At 41.6% G+C, this 17,608-nt stretch overlaps 3 protein-coding genes across 3 annotated transcripts in view; all 3 read right to left on the minus strand.

The window, feature by feature from the left end:
* Positions 1-403, minus strand: part of TRPM6 (transient receptor potential cation channel subfamily M member 6) — a 95,882-nt gene extending 95,479 nt beyond the window's left edge. Inside the window, exon 1 of the mRNA XM_083701862.1 lies at positions 6-403. The gene's annotated coding sequence lies outside the window, so the exon portion shown is untranslated. The remainder of the gene's footprint in view (positions 1-5) is intronic.
* Positions 404-1,260: 857 nt separating this feature from the next.
* Positions 1,261-6,542, minus strand: LOC310826814 (uncharacterized protein C9orf40 homolog; the record flags this gene model as incomplete). Its single annotated transcript, XM_083702161.1, has 2 exons — positions 1,261-2,298; positions 6,246-6,542. 2 exons carry the CDS (start codon positions 6,540-6,542, stop codon positions 2,146-2,148), a joined length of 450 nt encoding a protein of 149 aa, XP_083558287.1. The 3' UTR covers positions 1,261-2,145.
* Positions 6,543-8,420: 1,878 nt separating this feature from the next.
* Positions 8,421-17,608, minus strand: part of CARNMT1 (carnosine N-methyltransferase 1) — a 32,664-nt gene continuing 23,476 nt past the window's right edge. The window contains 5 exon segments of the mRNA XM_083702165.1: positions 8,421-9,073; positions 10,930-11,033; positions 14,778-14,891; positions 16,224-16,402; positions 17,462-17,602. Of these exon segments, the coding sequence (XP_083558291.1) occupies positions 8,963-9,073; positions 10,930-11,033; positions 14,778-14,891; positions 16,224-16,402; positions 17,462-17,602 (649 nt within the window). The 3' untranslated portion in view covers positions 8,421-8,962.

Below are 17,608 nucleotides of genomic sequence, written 5' to 3' on the forward strand. Positions count from 1 at the left end.
GCTACATTATCTTTTTTTACACTGTGTGAGGGAGCAATCTACGTGCACAGCCCTCCTCACCTGATCAAGCTGAGGTTGCAGTTCTGTACCTCTTCATACTTGAACTCAATGGAACTTGCTTCTGAATAGACACGCATAGGACTTTAAAGCTATATAAAATGTGATGGAGAAAATAATAATTTCATACCGTATCATTTTGATGATTCCATTTTCTTTTGAGTCTATGGCCTCACTAAACTGAAAAGGTCTGTACCTGCCTACCTTTTACAGTAGAAAACTAGCTGCTTTTAGGTACTGTAGGTAGTGAATGTCCGTTCCAGAACAATGAAAAGGATAAACTGTTAGACTCTATGGTGGCCATTGTATGCATGGAAATAGAACTGGCTAGGCAATAGACAGATGAAAGAGGATACTGGGAGACATTTAATGAATAGGAAAATTAGTCAATAAAGAAAGACATTGAAAATAGTTTGTGTGTAACCACATTATATTATGATAAGAACTGATCTGAAGAGCTAAATGATTTTGATTGGTTCAGGAAGATGACACTGGGTTGCATCTATTAAGATTGCTGTGATCCTTTGATTGGTGAATAGAAACCATGTGTGTAATCAGAAAGTGTATAAAAAACACCATTGCTTTGGAAGTGGTGTTTTACAGCCTATTGCTAATTGTTGAGGCTGTCCCTACGCATTCTTTGTAGTTCAATAAAGGCCTATCTTTTCACTTGGAGTCTGCATCTTTTTCTTTTGGGTTTCTACGAGGGATACCTCTAGTCTAAATTTATCCAAGAAATGTACGTAAGTTTACATTTTGACAAAAGTCAAAACCTCGGTTTAAGAACTTAATTCATTCTGGAAGTCCGTTCTTAACCTGAAACTGTTCTTAACTTGAAGCACCACTTTAGCTAATGGGGCCTCCTGCTGCCCGATTTCTGTTCTCATCCTGAAGTAAAGTTCTTAACCTGAGGTACTATTTCTGGGTTAGGAGTCTGTAACCTGAAGCATCTGTAACCCAAGGTACCACTGACAAGATGATGTGTGGAACAGTGGAAACAATAAAAACTTGGGCTGTGATAGTCTAATCATATTTTCCTTTCTACAGCTCAGGAAAAAGTACAATGTGTACACTGTTAACACTGAATGTACATTCTTAAAAGCCACCCCCCACCCCAGAAAAGCTTAATGACAAAGCATCCAGGCACACAGCGAAAGTAACGTTTTCAAATGAGATAATCAATATGAGCATTACTTCATAAGGGTTTTTTTTAAAAAAAAAATACTGGAGATTTTATTACACAGTGAAAAGTATTTCTACAAATATGCCAAAGTTATGGTGGATTAATAAGGAAATGTCATTTAACCTGAATAACACTATGAAATGATTAGCAGATCTGAAGTTGAAGTCTACTGGTAAACTCTCTAGTTTCACGTAGTCATTCCTAGCAAAGAATATTAAATGGTAACATTCATACTTAAGTTCAATATCTGACAAGCACATGATACAAAACACAAAGAATCAAACATATTAACTAGGTAGGATTGGAGCCTTCCATCAATAAGCCCCAAGAAATGTGCCGAACAGTCTCACATTGCTCAGCATGGTTCCTTTTCCTTGTCCATCGTGGTCCATGTATTTGAAGGCTCAATCAGCTCCTGACATCACTTTTACCCTCACACCACTCTCAGAAACGCTTAAAGAAACTTGTACAGTGGCATTGGCAAAAAAATGATATCCACTGCCATCATTCTGCATAGAAGTGTGGATTTTTTTAAAGCAACAATATTTTTTTGTCTAGCAACAAAGACAGCACAGATCTCAACTGAGTTATCTGACCAGGTTCTACTTAGAACACACCCTTCTGGCTTTCTTTCAATGAAGTAAGTACCAACTACAGTACATGTATTTTCTGTCAGCATACATCCATTTTCAAATGTTCCAATAGTTCTCCAATCTTCATGCTCCATTCTGTACACCATCAATTTTCTAGACAGTCCACTGATGGTTCTTTTGCCATTCTTTCTTTTTAAGAAGTTTTCCTTCCTTCAAAGCATATTTTTCTCCAACCGGCTATCATCTCTGCTTACTTTTCCCAGCAAAAGAAGAAGCCAACTTCGGCAAAGTAACTTGAGAATTTATCAGGTTTCAGGTTTCCATTTCTGAGAGGCAAACACTGCTGGACCGTCTTGCATCTATTGCATCGTCTTTTTCTAAATCCAGAATATCAGACAAATCAATAGCAGGCAATGGAGACCTCCAGTACTGGAAGGAGTTGTAGCGCCAAACATCATCTTCAGGCTAGGAAAATAAAACGTAATTAACAGATATCACTGCAGCAGAAAAATGAACACCTCTAAAAAGCACTTTGCACTGACAAGCCAAATCTACAAACAGTTTTAGAATCTCTATTTTTGAAAAATTCCACAGTCTAGTGAAAATTAAGAGCCAGGATCTAAAGAAAAGAACATGTGCAATGGAGAGAGAGAGACTCACACAGCCAAACATTTATCCTAAGAACACAAGGAGAGTCTGCTGGATCAGGCCAATGGTCCAGCTAGTGCAGCATCACGTTCTCAGGTGCCTCTGGGGAACCTGCAAGCGTGACTCCCCATTTCCAGCAACTGGAATTCAGAAGCCTACTGCCTTTGACTCCGGAGGCAGAGCAAAGCCATCATGGCTAGGAGCCATTGCTAGGCTTATCTTCCATGAATTTTTAAAATCCTTTTTCAAAGCCATCTAAGTTGGTGGCCATCAATGCCTCCTGTGGGAGAGTGTTCCATAGTTTAATTATGTGCTGCGTGACATACTTGTTTTGTCTGTCCACTATGAGGAAAGGATGCAGCGTTTGGGAATGTTTGGTTTAGAGAAAAGGTGAGTAACCTATAGGGGAAGTTGCTCCAGCCCCTGGATCATTTTGGTTGCACTTACACTTGTTTACACTGAACTGCACTGGCCTTTTTACAGCCATCCACTCATATGGAGAGGTGTTTTTGGAACTCTTCACAATCCTTTTTGTTTTAACGATCCTGAACAAATTAATATCAGCAGCAAATCTGGCCACCTCACTGGTCATAACTAACTCTAGATCATTTACAAACAAATTAAAAAGCACAGGTCCCAATACCAGCCCTTGGAGACACTCCAATTTCTTCATCGCTCTATCAGTAGAACTGTCGATTAATTTCTACTCTTCATGTCCCTTAACAAACAAGAGTCCCTCACCTCTTATTCCATGACTGCAAAACTTAATCAGGACTCTTGTTGAAAGCTTTTTGAAAGTTCAAGTACACAATGTCAAGTGGGTCACCTTTATCTATAAGCTTTTCACTGTCTTAAAAAGCTCTGAACAGGCTAGAGAGACGGCCCATGACCTTGCACAAACCATGCTTGTTTTCCTTCAGCAAGACCTGCTCTTTTGTATGTTTGGTTACTATATGTTTAACAGTATTTTCCATCAGTTTTCCCAGGACAGACATTAAGCTAACTGGCCTGTAATATCCGGGATCTCCCATATTCTCTTTGAAAAAATTGTGTAACATTGGCCACTTTCCACTCCTCAGGTATGGAGGCTAATTTTGGGACATATTTTTGTTAAGAGATCAGCAATTTTACATTTGAGTTCTTTCGGAACATGGGGATTGATACTATCCAGAACCAGTGATTTTTCAGTTTTTATTTTGTCCATCAGGCCTAGAACTAGTTGTTCCCATAGTGGCAGTTATTGCTGCTAAAACAAGCTACTGTTCTCTATGTGCACAGTTCTCACCCTCACATGCATTTTTTCTTTGAGTCTATCTAGCTGAATTACATGCTAACAATCACACAGAGAAAGAAATCAAGGAAAGAAAGAGCCTACCCTCACATCAAGCAAAATGGATTTAAGAAACAGTTTAACTTGCACCCCCTCTGGTGGATTGGCTGGAGAACAAAAAATAATATCCTAGGAAATAATTACTCGGAATTACAACACTGTCTTGTACTTAGCCTGCCAAAGATCTGCAGTTTTGCTGGCTTTGGTGGCCAACCCAAAATTTGTGGTTGGCAGGATCATGACTCCCCCCCCCCAAAAAAGGTGGTCTTATTCTGTGCCGCAGAAATGTCTGCACAACGTGGGGCACACTCCCCATATCCTCTCCCCAGCTCCAAAAATGAAGCTGGCAATGGAACTTGAGGATTCAGTGAAAAGCATAAACAAATGTCACCTTCCTCCAGCTTGGAACTTGACTTGAGGGAAGAAGGAAGCAGCTTGCTTTGATTCTCTGCCTGCCAGGCGCTCAGAATGAGAAAGAAAAGTGGGGAGGCACCAATTACAGGGAAAAGGAAGACCAGGATTTGTGTTCTGCAAATGCTGAACAAAATAGACCACTACCTTCAGCAGTACTTTTGAGACAGAGAGAAGATGTGAATCATCCCCCTCCCTACAGGGCTCAGAAGTAGCCTTGGGCTCACATGGTGACCAGAAGCTGGCTGGTCACTTGCCATTGGACGAGTGAGACTTTCGAGCCCAATGCCCTATCCATTTGAATGAGTGACAGTCAAGGATCTAAACATGGTACTAAAAGCTGCAGTATGTATTAATACATTTTGAGGGGAAGAAATGTATTAAAAATTCAAATAGCAAGGATTATTTCTTTAAAACAACAGTATTCAATCTTTTAATCCAAACATGCATTTGAGGACCTTTGTTTAAAAGGGCCAATTCCACTGACTGAAGAGATCAAATAGGAACATAGAATTATATGGAACATAGAATTATAGAGCTGGAAGAGACCCCGAGGTCATCTAGTCCAGTGTTTTTCAACCACTGTTCCGCGGCACACTAGTGTGCCGCGAGATGTTGCCTGGTGTGCCGTGGGAAAAATTGAAAAATTCGAAAGATTTTAAAATAAAGTATTTTATAATTTTTCATATTTCTGTTTACTTACCATTTCATAATAAAGTAATTATAAAATACTTTGTGTTTATTTGATTCCTATTCAAGAGAATTACTTTATATATAGTCAATATAGGGACAGAGTTAAATTTTTTAACATTTTCTAATGGTGGTGTGCCTCGTGATTTTTTTCATAAAACAAGTGTGCCTTTGCCCAAAAAAGGTTGAAAAACACTGATCTAGTCCAACCCCTTGCAATGCAGGAATGTAGGAATCATAACTGGATCATACAAGACATATTTTGTTTACTAAATAAAAGTAAGATAAACATGCTACATTCTATCACCTTCTAGGCCATCAGAAAATGTTCCAGTGCAAATTCAAAGTTTTCCTGAAACCCACTTCACTTGATTTTAGCAGCATGCACACTGGTTGCTCACTTTACACCATAGTTTATTTTAAACTGTGGTTTAAAATAACACGCTAATGAAGCCAATAGAGATATATAAAATAATGAATGGTGCAAAAGGGGAAATATTATCCTTTAGGTTATAATAGCAATATTAGCATAACTCAAGAGCAGCTAATGAAATTGATTAACAATATATTAGAGAAACAAAGTATTTCACAAATGCAAAATTCATTAATAAAATTTACTGTGGTGATGATAACCATTATGATATATAGCTTTATCTAAATATAACGTCGATTGAGAAACGGAATCAGTGGCTGACAGAGTGCCACCTTCATGGCTCTACCTCTGGGCTACTCCTAGGTGTTTATTGTGGGATCAGTGCTGCTCAGGGGTGCACATTTTTCACAGCGTCTATACAGCGATGTCAGCATCAAAATGTCAACCCATAATTTCTATTTACATATTTCACCACATAGTATCATGGCAGGTCACATTCTGCTCAACACAATTAAACCATGTGCAATACATATACATTAAGAGGGAGGAATATTCTGATCGCATCCTCTGCTCCCAAAGGCACGTGAAGAAAGGTGTGTTAAAAAGTATATACCGGTATCATGACAGCGCCAGGTGCACTTGGGGGGCACCGGGAGGGGGGCACCTGCCCGTGAATATTACCTGCTGCGGGACTCACTCAGACAGGGCGCCCCTTTCACCAAGGTTGGGCTAAGCTTCGCGAAATAAAGGGATTTCCTTCAGAAGCCTTCCCTCCATTTACCCCTTTCCTCACTTGGGGGGGGGGGCTGCTGCAACCTGGTTCTGCCCCAGAGCCCCCCCCCCGCCCACAGCAGCCCCCTCCCAGACCCGCGGGGCTCTCTCGTCCGCCGCCTCTCCGCGGGGCCTCCCTCGCCGGGCTGTTGTGCGGAGTCAGGGAGCCCTCTCCGCCGGCCTCTTTACCTCCTCGAGAGGAGCCTTGGGGCGGCCGCCCCTCGCCGACGCGGAGCCCGGGGGCCGCGAGAGGGCCGTGGTGTCAGCAGCGCCGCCCCCCGGGGCCACGGAGGGCCTCTTGGCGGCCCGCGCCGCCGCCGCCGCCTCCTCCTCCTCCGCCCTCTTGCGCTTCAGGCCTCGCGACTCCTCCTTCCTCTCCGCCTCGGCCCGGCGGCGCTTCAGGAGCGGCGGCGCGGCAGCCGCGAAGCTCTCGCACCCGGGCGCGTGACACGCCAGCGCCGCCGCCAACGCGCCGCGCTTCGCCATTGGGGCCGCCGCCGCCAAGCCCCACGCCTCAAGTGCGCACGCGCGGGGGGACCTCGCCGGCGCCCCCTGCCGAAGACGCGCCTCCGGAGCGGCCTGGCGAGCAAGCGCGGGCCGGCTAGAGCGCCTAATGCGCGTGGGAACGCGGCAAACCGAGACACGCTTCCTGGGATGCAATGGGAGTTACTTCCGAGTGCACATTCTTAGGATCGCTCTGGGGTCTCAGCGCAAGGGATAAGGCTTCTGCCCAAGCAGCCCCCTCCCTCTGGGGGGCGCAAGGGGCGGGCAATGCCAGAAGCAAAAGCAGGCAGGGAGGGACGGAATGAATGGCATCCTCGCGAAATTGTGGTTTCTACCCACACACACTTTCCGTTCTTCATGCAGGCAAGGAAGAAACCACAGTTCATGAACAAATTTCAGCCAGGCAAAAGCACTTGAGGGCATGGAACAGGGAAGGTGAAGCAAGTGCATCTAATTAGATAGTTAAGTAGTTGCTGAATTTTAATGTTCATCTATAAACAGTTTGCTATATCAGCTGCATGTGGGTTGACTTTGTAAATTAAGAAATCAACGCTAAACATCTTTTCAAACTTATACATTGCATTTTAAGTTAAACCAGACAGAGGCAATCTTTCCCTTTAAAATGAAAAAAATAAATAGTAATTGGTCATTCAGACTTTTGCTAGCACATAACCACAAACCTAACCATTCAACAAACTTGTGTTATTTGATGTCCTCAGCAAAAGGTAGTCACAGTTCCTAGATTTCACCTATTCCTCAGTACTGTATAACTTTAATAATTTAAAAGTATTTTTGAAAATGAAGCCATTGTGCTTAGTTGCCCCATCAGTTTGGATTGTATTTGTCAGGTCATCATACTTGGTATGCAGAAAAAGCACCCAGCACATGTCTTGCAATATCTGGATCTGATCATTAATTTAAGTTGTAAATCTAACTATAATTAATCTTAACGAAAACCTGTACACAATTTGGAAACTCAGCCTATCGGACATTGATGGGGTATAACTCCGAAAAGAATTATGTGTGTGTAAATAGGTGGGTGATTAGCATGACATTCAGTTAAGAATAGCTTAACAAGCAGGTCACAAGCTGAATGGCAGCAGCTCATAAGTACAGATGTCAGCTGGCTTCTTACATGTGCATCATAATGCAGGTGGATTCAGTAGAACTGCTAAATACTAAAACAGTAACTGAGAAAGAAATTCAAACTGCTGGGAGGCAGCAACAGCAGTAGGGCTTAGCACAATGTAGGAGCACCAACCACCTGGAGCCTTGCTGCTTGCGCTGGCTAGGGCAAAAGGGGGGGGGGCAGGAAGAAAACTCCTCTAATTTTTCTTTTCTTTTTGTTTGCATCAGCTCCAGGCCTCTTGATGCTGGATGGACAGGCTTAGGATCCCATGAATCTTTGGCATCCCAGCTCCAAAGCCATACAAATACTGCTAAGAGTGGCTTTCCCCTGTGGCTTAAGCGGGCTCCATTGGAAGTCCTGTACATCAGAATATGGACAGCTGGGTGAAGCAATACCTGCACCTAAAAAAACCCCACTACACTGTGGTGGATTGGGACTACTTTGTGTAGTTAATGCCATCAAAAAATAATTTCTTAAAATAGTAAACCCACAGCTGACATTAAACCCATCAATTTCAGTCATAATTAGAACACCCTTAATGGGATCAAAGTACTAATGTACAAACATTACTGTTAAGTCTTAATTTAGTTCTTTTTTTAAGTGACTGCAGCCAGATATTACTTCAAATTACCCATCAAATGCTTAAAATGGCATGAAGAATAGTATAATTGTATATATATATATATCTAAAAATGCATCAGCCGCAAATATCAGTCAGATTCACGTTAAAATTTTCTTGTGAATGCACGTGTTATTTTTATAAACTCTTTACATTTTTACAGTAGAAGACCAAGTTCACATGATGCTGCTTATCAGACTGCAGAAGATCAAAATTCCTATGGGGAGTAAAGTCACCCAAATAGTATTTAAATATCCTAAGATGAGGAGTGGTCTTGTTTTCTGTACGACATGGGACAAAAAATGAATTGTGTATCCAATATGACGTTAGATATTATTTCAAAGAAAACTTAAAGTAGACCATTTTATACCTTACAGAGAACTGCAAGTGTTAATAATGGTATTTGCAAAGTATTACCCGTCAGAAAAAAACATTAATCGGAATTTGAAGAAATGATACAGGAGTGTTTGCTCTCTATGTTCATTACGCAGATACAAATATCCAGAAGTACACATCTGGAGATTATAGGATAGATTAAAAAAATAGACAACAGAGCTACATTCTGCGATGAATAAAAAGGCACCACTGATATGAGGTTGTGTTCAGTCATAATTCCAGAAGCCACTGTGCATTTTTCTTCCTGGATAATCCACTTCAAACACTGCTTCCTGGTTTCCTAACCACAAACATCACACATTCATAGTAATATTTCATCATAGATAGCTCATTCACAGTATATGTGGTCAAAACAGATTCATTCTCCACCTGAAAATAAACAACAATTTCTTGAAAACTCTTGTAGGCATTTCATTCATATATGTTATTATTACTGCTATTATAGACATTAATACAGTGAGGGGGGAAAGTATTTGATCCCCTGCTAAATTTGCCAATTTGTCCCCTGACGAAGAAATGACCAGTCCATAATTTTAATGGTAAGTTTATTGTAGCTGTGAGAGGCAGAATAACAACAGGGAAACCCCCATAAACCCAGAGGATAAAAGTCAGAGATTGATGTGCATTATAATGAGTGAAATAAGTATTTGATCCCCTATCAACCAGCCAGATGTCAGGCTACCTGGTATCTTCACTGTGTGTAATGAGCTGAGATTAGAAGCACCTGCTGTAAGGGAGAGGTCTTGCCTGTAATCCCAGCTCATTACAGTACCTGTACAAAAGACACCTGTCAACAGAAGCAATCAATCCAGCAGATTCCAAAGTAGCCACCAGGACCAAAGAGCTGTCCAAGGATGTCAGGGACAAGATTGTAGACCTGCACAAGGCTGGGCTGGGCTACAAGACTATTATTGCCAAGCAGCCTGGTGAGAAGGTGACAACAGTTGGTACAATAATTCGCAAATGGAAGAAACACAAAATGTGAACCTCCCTCGGTCTGGGGCTCCATGCAAGATCAGGGGGCAAACGGGCAAATTTAGCAAGGGATCAAATACTTTCTCCCTCCCCCCTCACTGTATACCTCCCCACTGTATAGAATTTCCAATAGGTACAAAAACAAATGAAATACAAATATATAAAAAAGAAGTGTTGTCTTCAGCTCTTGTTTTGCTCCCTGATTTCGCACACGTATCTGGTTGCCCACTGTGAGAACAGGATACTGGACTAAATGGGCCTTTGGCCTAATCCAGCAGGCACTTCTTTAGGGCTGGGCAATGTCAGATTTTCAATATTGCATTGTATCACCAGCCAAATATCACGGATCTGGTGATACAGCAGAGTGTTGAAACAAGAAGCTGCTTTGGCTCAGCCTGCGAGGTGTGGGGTGAAACTGCTGCTGCTCTCACTGCAGGAACTGAGATGCTTCCACCCCAGCACCCTGAGGGCTGGGACAACACAACTTGTTTGCCTTACTCAGCTGGGAGGCGAGTAAGTTCCCACTCCTCAGCTGAGCGAGGCTCAATGTCCCTGCTGTTTGCTCCTGAGTCCCTTTACTACCAGCAGCACGGTTAGCAGAGGGACACAGGAGTGGCGTCAGTTTCACAGTCTGCCCCTCACATAGCCCAGGCCTACTCTTCTTATGTTTGTATGGATCCAGACTTAGCACAGACCCAATGAAATCAACAGGATTTAAGTTAGTAATTATAATTTTAAGTCCTATTTGTTTCAGTGGGTCCATCCTATGTGTGACTAAATTTGGATCTAACCCAAAGATTAAAAGGCAGCAATACACCAAAAGCCAAATTGTTTTATTGTTTTAAAACAACAAATAGCAGGGCAATAATAAGGATAAAAAAGATACGGGAACATTAAAAAATCCTGGTCCCAAGTTTTTTTAGGACTTTAAATTTCTACAACAAAACCCGGAACTTGGCTTGGTAGCTAACAGGCAGCCAACCCAGATATTTCAACACCAGCATAATATGGATAAAGCAGCTGCACCCATTTTGCAGAAAGCACTACCTTATTTTGGGCTGCGGTGTTTTGTGGCCAAACTGATAGGCACTTGAACATCCAATATCAGTATTAGTATTTGTGATGACTGAAAGCGCATCTTAATGACACAGGGCTGACGGAAGACAAATTTTGGTGGGGCACTATCTGAAATCTAATAGCCAATGTTTTAGATTATTCTTAGTGTGCTAATATAACAGAAAAATACTTACCTCTATATGGAATCCATATTGCAATATAACACTTTTTATATCTTCATAGCTTAACTCAATAGATAATTCATTTGCTAAATTTTCAAAATGGTATAGAAGAGGACCTATGATACAATGAAAAGGTCAGTAAAATTAACTTGTCAAATGTATCTGATACTCATTCATAAATTCTACCAACCCTAAAACAACTACTGTAGATCAAGGACAGAACTGAATGCATCTTAATAGGTAAAGGTAAAGGTAAAGGTACCCCTGCCCGTACGGGCCAGTCTTGACAGACTCTGGGGTTGTGCGCCCATCTCACTTAAGAGGCCAGGGGCCAGCGCTGTCCGGAGACACTTCCGGGTCACGTGGCCAGCGTGACATCGCTGCTCTGGCGAGCCAGAGCTGCACACGGAAACGCCGTTTACCTTCCCGCTAGTAAGCGGTCCCTATTTATCTACTTGCACCCGGGGGTGCTTTCGAACTGCTAGGTTGGCAGGCGCTGGGACCGAGCAACGGGAGCGCACCCCGCCGCGGGGATTCGAACCGCCGACCTTTCGATCGGCAAGCCCTAGGCGCTGAGGCTTTTACCCACAGCGCCACCCGCATCCCACAGCTTTTACCCACAGCGTCACCTGCATCTTAATACTACATTATAAATCTAGATTTTGTTTTTAATTGTTTTATTTATACTTATAAACCACTTGTTGTTGTTGTTGTTGTTTAGTCGTTTAGTCGTGTCCGACTCTTCGTGACCCCATGGACCAGAGCACGCCAGGCACTTCTGTCTTCCACTGCCTCCCGCAGTTTGCTCAGACTCATGTTTGTAGCTTCGAAGACACTATCCAACCATCTCATCCTCTGTCGCCCCCTTCTCCTTGTGCCCTCCATCTTTCCCAACATCAGGGTCTTTTCCAGGGAGTCTTCTCTTCTCATGAGGTGGCCAAAGTATTGGAGCCTCAGCTTCACGATCTGTCCTTCCAGTGAGCACTCAGGGCTGATTTCCTTCAGAATGGATCGGTTTGATCTTCTTGCAGTCCATGGACTCTCAAGAGTCTCCTCCAGCACCAGAATTCAAAAGCATCAATTCTTCGGCGATCAGCCTTCTTTATGGTCCAGCTCTCACTTCCATACATCACTACTGGGAAAACCATAGCTTTTACTATACGGACCTTTGTTGGCAAGGTGATGTCTCTACTTTTTAAGATGCTGTCTAGGTTTGTCATTGCTTTCCTCCCAAGAAGCAGGCGTCTCTTAATTTCGTGGCTGCTGTCACCATCTGCAGTAATCATGGAGCCCAAGAAAGTAAAATCTCTCACTGCCTCCATTTCTTCTCCTTCTATTTGCCAGGAGGTGATGGGACCAGTGGCCATGATCTTCGTTTTTTTGATGTTGAGCTTCAGACCATATTTTGTGCTCTCCTCTTTCACCCTCAATAAAAGGTTCTTTAATTCCTCCTCACTTTCTGCCATCAAGGTTGTGTCATCTGCATATCTGAGGTTGTTGATATTTCTTCCGGCAATCTTAATTCCGGCTAGGGATTCATCCAGCCCAGCCTTTCGCATGATGAATTCTGCATATAAGTTAAATAAGCAGGGAGACAATATACAGCCTTGTCGTACTCCTTTCCCAATTTTGAACCAATCCGTTGTTCCATATCCAGTTCTAACTGTAGCTTCTTGTCCCACATAGAGATTTCTCAGGAGACAGATGAGGTGATCAGGCACTCCCATTTCTTTAAGAGCTTGCCATAGTTTGCTGTGGTCGACACAGTCAAAGGCTTTTGCATAGTCAATGAAGCAGAAGTAGATGTCTTTCTGGAACTCTCTAGCTTTCTCCATAATCCAGCGCATGTTTGCAATTTGGTCTCTAGTTCCTCTGCCTCTTCTAAATCCAGCTTGCACTTCTGGGAGTTCTCGGTCCACATACTGCTTGAGCCTTCCTTGTAGAATTTTAAGCATAACCTTGCTAGCGTGTGAAATGAGTGAAATTGTGCGGTAGTTTGGCACTGCCCTTCTTTGGGATTGGGATGTAGACTGATCTTCTCCAATCCTCTGGCCACTGCTGAGTTTTCCAAACTTGCTGGCATATTGAGTGTAGCACCTTAACAGCATCATCTTTTAAAATTTTAAATAGTTCAGCTGGAATACCATCACTTCCACTGGCCTTGTTATTTGCAGTGCTTTCTAAGGCCCAATTGACTTCACTCTCCAGGATGTCTGGCTCAAGGTCAGCAACCACACTACCTGGGGTGTACGAGACATCCATATCTTTCTGGTATAATTCCTCTGTGTATTCTTGCCACCTCTTCTTGATGTCTTCTGCTTCTGTTAGGTCCTTACCACTTTTGTCCTTTATTATGGTAATCTTTGAACGAAATGTTCCTTTCATATCTCCAATTTTCTTGAACAGATCTCTGGTTCTTCCCATTCTGTTGTTTTCCTCTATTTCTTTGCATTGCTCATTTAAGAAGGCCCTCTTATCTCTCCTTGCTATTTTTTGGAAATCTGCATTCAATTTCCTGTATCTTTCTCCATCTCCCTCGCATTTTGCTTGCCTTCTCTCCCCCGCTATTTGTAAGGCCTCGTTGGACAGCCACTTTGCTTTCTTGCATTTCCTTTTCATTGGGATGGTTTTCGTTGCTGCCTCCTGTATAATGTTGCGAGCCTCCATCCATAGTTCTTCAGGCACTCTGTCCAGCAAATCTAAATCCTTAAACCTGTTCCTCACTTCCACTGTGTATTCATAAGGGATTTGATTCAGATTGTATCTTACCGGCCCAGTGGTTTTTCCTACTTTCTTCAGTTTAAGCTTGAATTTTGCTATAAGAAGCTGATGATCTGAGCCACAGTCAGCTCCAGGTCTTGTTTTTGCTGACTGTATCGAGCTTCTCCATCTTTGGCTGCAGAGAATATAATCAATCTGATTTCGATGCTGCCCATCTGGTGATGTCCACGTGTAGAGTCGTCTCTTGTGTTGTTGGAAAAGTGTGTTTGTGATGACCAGCTTGTTCTCTTGACAGAACTCTATTAGCCTTTGCCCTGCTTCATTTTGCTCTCCAAGGCCAAACTTGCCAGTTGTTCCTTTTATCTCTTGGTTCCCTATAAACCACTTAACATTTTAAAAATTTCCAAAGCAGGGTATAATTTTTTAAAGAAACACAGACTATGAAAAGCTAGTGGAATCCACCATGGTCAAAATAAAAAATGTGGCTGCTGTCACTCCTCTGGAAGACTTGCATAAACGAAGAGGTTTATTAAAAAAAACCTGAAAATCATCAGTGAATGTCTAAAATGCAGGAGGAATGTTTCCCACAGAGGGTGCTACCTTACTAAAGGCCCTGCTCTGAATAACCACCAAAAAGACCCCAGGAGCATATAAGAACACCTGGATGGTGGAAGAAATCTTCAGATGATCTCCGTGATCACGCAGGTCGATAACAGAGAAGAAAGTCTCTCAAGTAGGCTGATTCCAAATTGCTTAGGGCTTCATATAGTAACAGCAGAACCTTTAAGCTTGGCCCACTCTATCCACCAAAAGAATCCCACAGAGCAATCAAGAAATCCATTGGATTCCATTAGTTTCCAGGAGCAGACTATCTGAATGGGTCCCCAACCTGCGGAATGGAACAAACAAGTCCAAACCTCATATGCTCATTAGCATCCTTTTTGTTGAATCTGTGTAGGTCCAATTTTAGAGAAAATTTTGACGAAATGGATTGGCATTAAAAGAGAACAAGTCTAATATTTAAAATCCACTTAGTTCAAGAAGTACAGATCAAGCTGAGTTTTTCTCCTTAATTGTACAAACTCTAGTTCTAACATTAGTTTTTTCTGCTACAATTACTCAACAAAATAGCAAGTTACCTAAATTGATCCATATTCCTCCTGGTTTGAGTATTTTCCATATTGTGTCAATGTAGTCTATGACATTATGTGCCGTGTCTATGAAGAAGCAGGTTGCTATGCAGTCCCATATATCTGTATAAAGACAAAGTAATCTAGCTTTAAATATTTTATTGCACACTGTTACCTGCATTTTTGGAACTGAGAGATACTTTCAGAAAAGCACTTCCTCTTGCTTAGTGGAGGTTCCTCCATCTCCATCTTCCTTCCCCAGCTGCAACCCTTTGCAGTGCATCAGTGTTCCAGAGGAGCAGCTTTTTTGCAGGGAGTAGGGGAGTCACACATAACTGAACCATATAGTCATGCCTCCAAAAGAAATTGAGGCGATCTCACATTATTACTCACTTTTTATTGCTTTTTGTTCCATTGGGCCTAAGACAGAGATAGCCAACATGGTTGTCTTCCAGGTATTTTCAGCATTAACTCTCATCATCCCTGACCAATGGCCCATTAAACTGATGGGAATAGTAGTTCAAATCTTGGGGGGAAGGCATGTTGGCTGGCCCTGGCCAAAAAACTCCCTCTAGTTGTACAAAACTACCACATTTGCACATCAAATTCATGGAGAGAAAGGCTATCAGAAAGGCTATCGCTGCTGGGAACTGCAGGTGGGCAGAATGCTGTTGTTTCTATGTCCAGCTTTCAGGTTTCCCACAGGCATCTGGTTGGCCACTGTGAGAATAGGGCGTTGGACTAGACTGGCCACTCGCCTGATCCAGAAGGCTCCTCTTACATTCTTAAGTTCAATGAGCCAAAAGGATTGGTAACCTCTACACTAAACTATGGTTTCAAATGATATGCTAATACTGCCAATGATACAGAAGTAAATCATATAGAAGTAATCTTGAAGCAAAGTCCCTTTTACAAAATATTAATTTGACTTCTAGACCTTGGTATTAGATGGACTTTGTATTCAGACAAGAGAGCTAGCCTAGGACATGAAAATGCACAGCAAGGGCAGCCCAAATTTTCTAAGATCATCAGCGGTGATTCTAGCTGCAGCCTCTCATCGAGACTGACACAGTGTTCACTGCTTACTGAATATGCCCTGCTTACTCTTAGTGAGGAATAGGTCGCACCCAATCTTCAATTACAACCTCTGTAGCAAGTCAGTTAACTAAAAACAACAATCTGTGCATGTTTCTAGTAACTTCTAGTAAACAATTTCACCTTCTTAACTTTTGAATGAAGGGAAACAAACATTTAAAGAAGATAAACTTACAGGGGAAGGCATATTAAAGTTTTTTTTAAAAAAAAAATTAAGAAGTAGAAAATTATTTTACAACATAAGGACTGTTTTTTCTTTGCATTAAAATACTTAATAAAACACAGTAGTATCTGTCTCTTAAGGACAGGCAAACGGCATAAATGTTATCGTCTGAATATTAGGGTTTTTTTCTTACTTACTACACTCGGAGTAGATTTCTTGAAAATCTCCCGCTGTCATAGAAAAGTTTGCATCAGGAGGAAGACTGTGAGGATCAACATCAGGGAAATAAACTGGCTGTATCTGATCAGCAGATCTCTTGTTATTGCTAAACTGATGTATCCAGGGATATAGTTTGTATGAATTAGTTTCAGAGCATCTGTAACATATGATTATCAAAACAACAATTTCACCTTGCCACTCAGAAAGGAATCTTGTAAACATTGCAAAGATTAAAATTTTTAGTTTGACTTTCAGTAACACAAGTTGATAGGGAGTGTCAATCTGCATTTTAGAGGTAGTTAATTTAACATCATCCTGAAGGTCCATTATTCATTAACAATATATTATAAAGAGTTACAAAAGAAGCAATCAGAGAAACCATTCACCATTTAAAAGTCTGGTTCTACTTCTCAAAATGTAGTAAATTCTAAGATTCTTAAAGCAATAGATTGAGGTTAGCTTTAATTTTTGTTAGTTGTTAATCCTATTAACATTTTTTTTTAATTAAGGTTTTGATAGTTTGCAGATAATGCAGTTCTCCAGCATGCTTCCTCCTCATGAACCTATCTTCAAATTATTCAAATTATTATTAACTATGTGTGTACAGATTCATACCTGAAGTTATATGCCCTCCCCAAGATTTAACTTTATTTTCCCCTCCTCCCTCCTATTGCTTTTTCCTTGTGTGTCATGTCTTTTTAGACTGTGAGCCTGAGGCCAGGGACCAACTTAGTATTTTTTTTAAGTCACGGTATAAATTATGTACATAAATGAATAAAGTATCAAATGTTTTTCAATGTCATGTTTTTAGCAGTTCCGTCTACTGATTTATAAACATGTACACACAGGAGCTTGATCCAGACATAATGAATTTTGGCTGATAAATGGATGGACCCTAGAATGAACTACATGCCCATATCCTCCTCTCCTTGCGCTCTCTGTTTTCACGCTGATATGGTGGGTTGCTTACACATTACAGAGTTTCCAATTCTTTTTCCAAGCTCTGGAGAACTGTAGTTTAACCTCTGCTTATTAACCTGGATAGGAAACCATTATCATTTCGTAGTTAATAAGCATGGATTGATCAACAGTTTCCCAATTCAAAAATAATGAGAAATTGTGGTTTAAAGAAGTCTGACATTGGCCAAAGCAGAGATATAAATACAGAACTACATGTATAAAGAAGCAACCAACAACTGAAAACAAGTTTAAGTACCTGTTGAGTACAAAATTAGAAGAAAAGAGCATAAAGAGGCTCCATTCATTTCCTTGGCAAGTATAACCAAGCATAGCTATTTCCCAGGCCAATCTACCTAGCCCAGCACCAGGTACCAGGATATTAACTTTGGAGAGATCCCTGTAA

The sequence above is a fragment of the Podarcis gaigeae genome (genome assembly GCF_964106915.1).
Source record: "Podarcis gaigeae genome assembly, chromosome: 11".
Lineage (NCBI taxonomy): Eukaryota > Metazoa > Chordata > Lepidosauria > Squamata > Lacertidae > Podarcis > Podarcis gaigeae.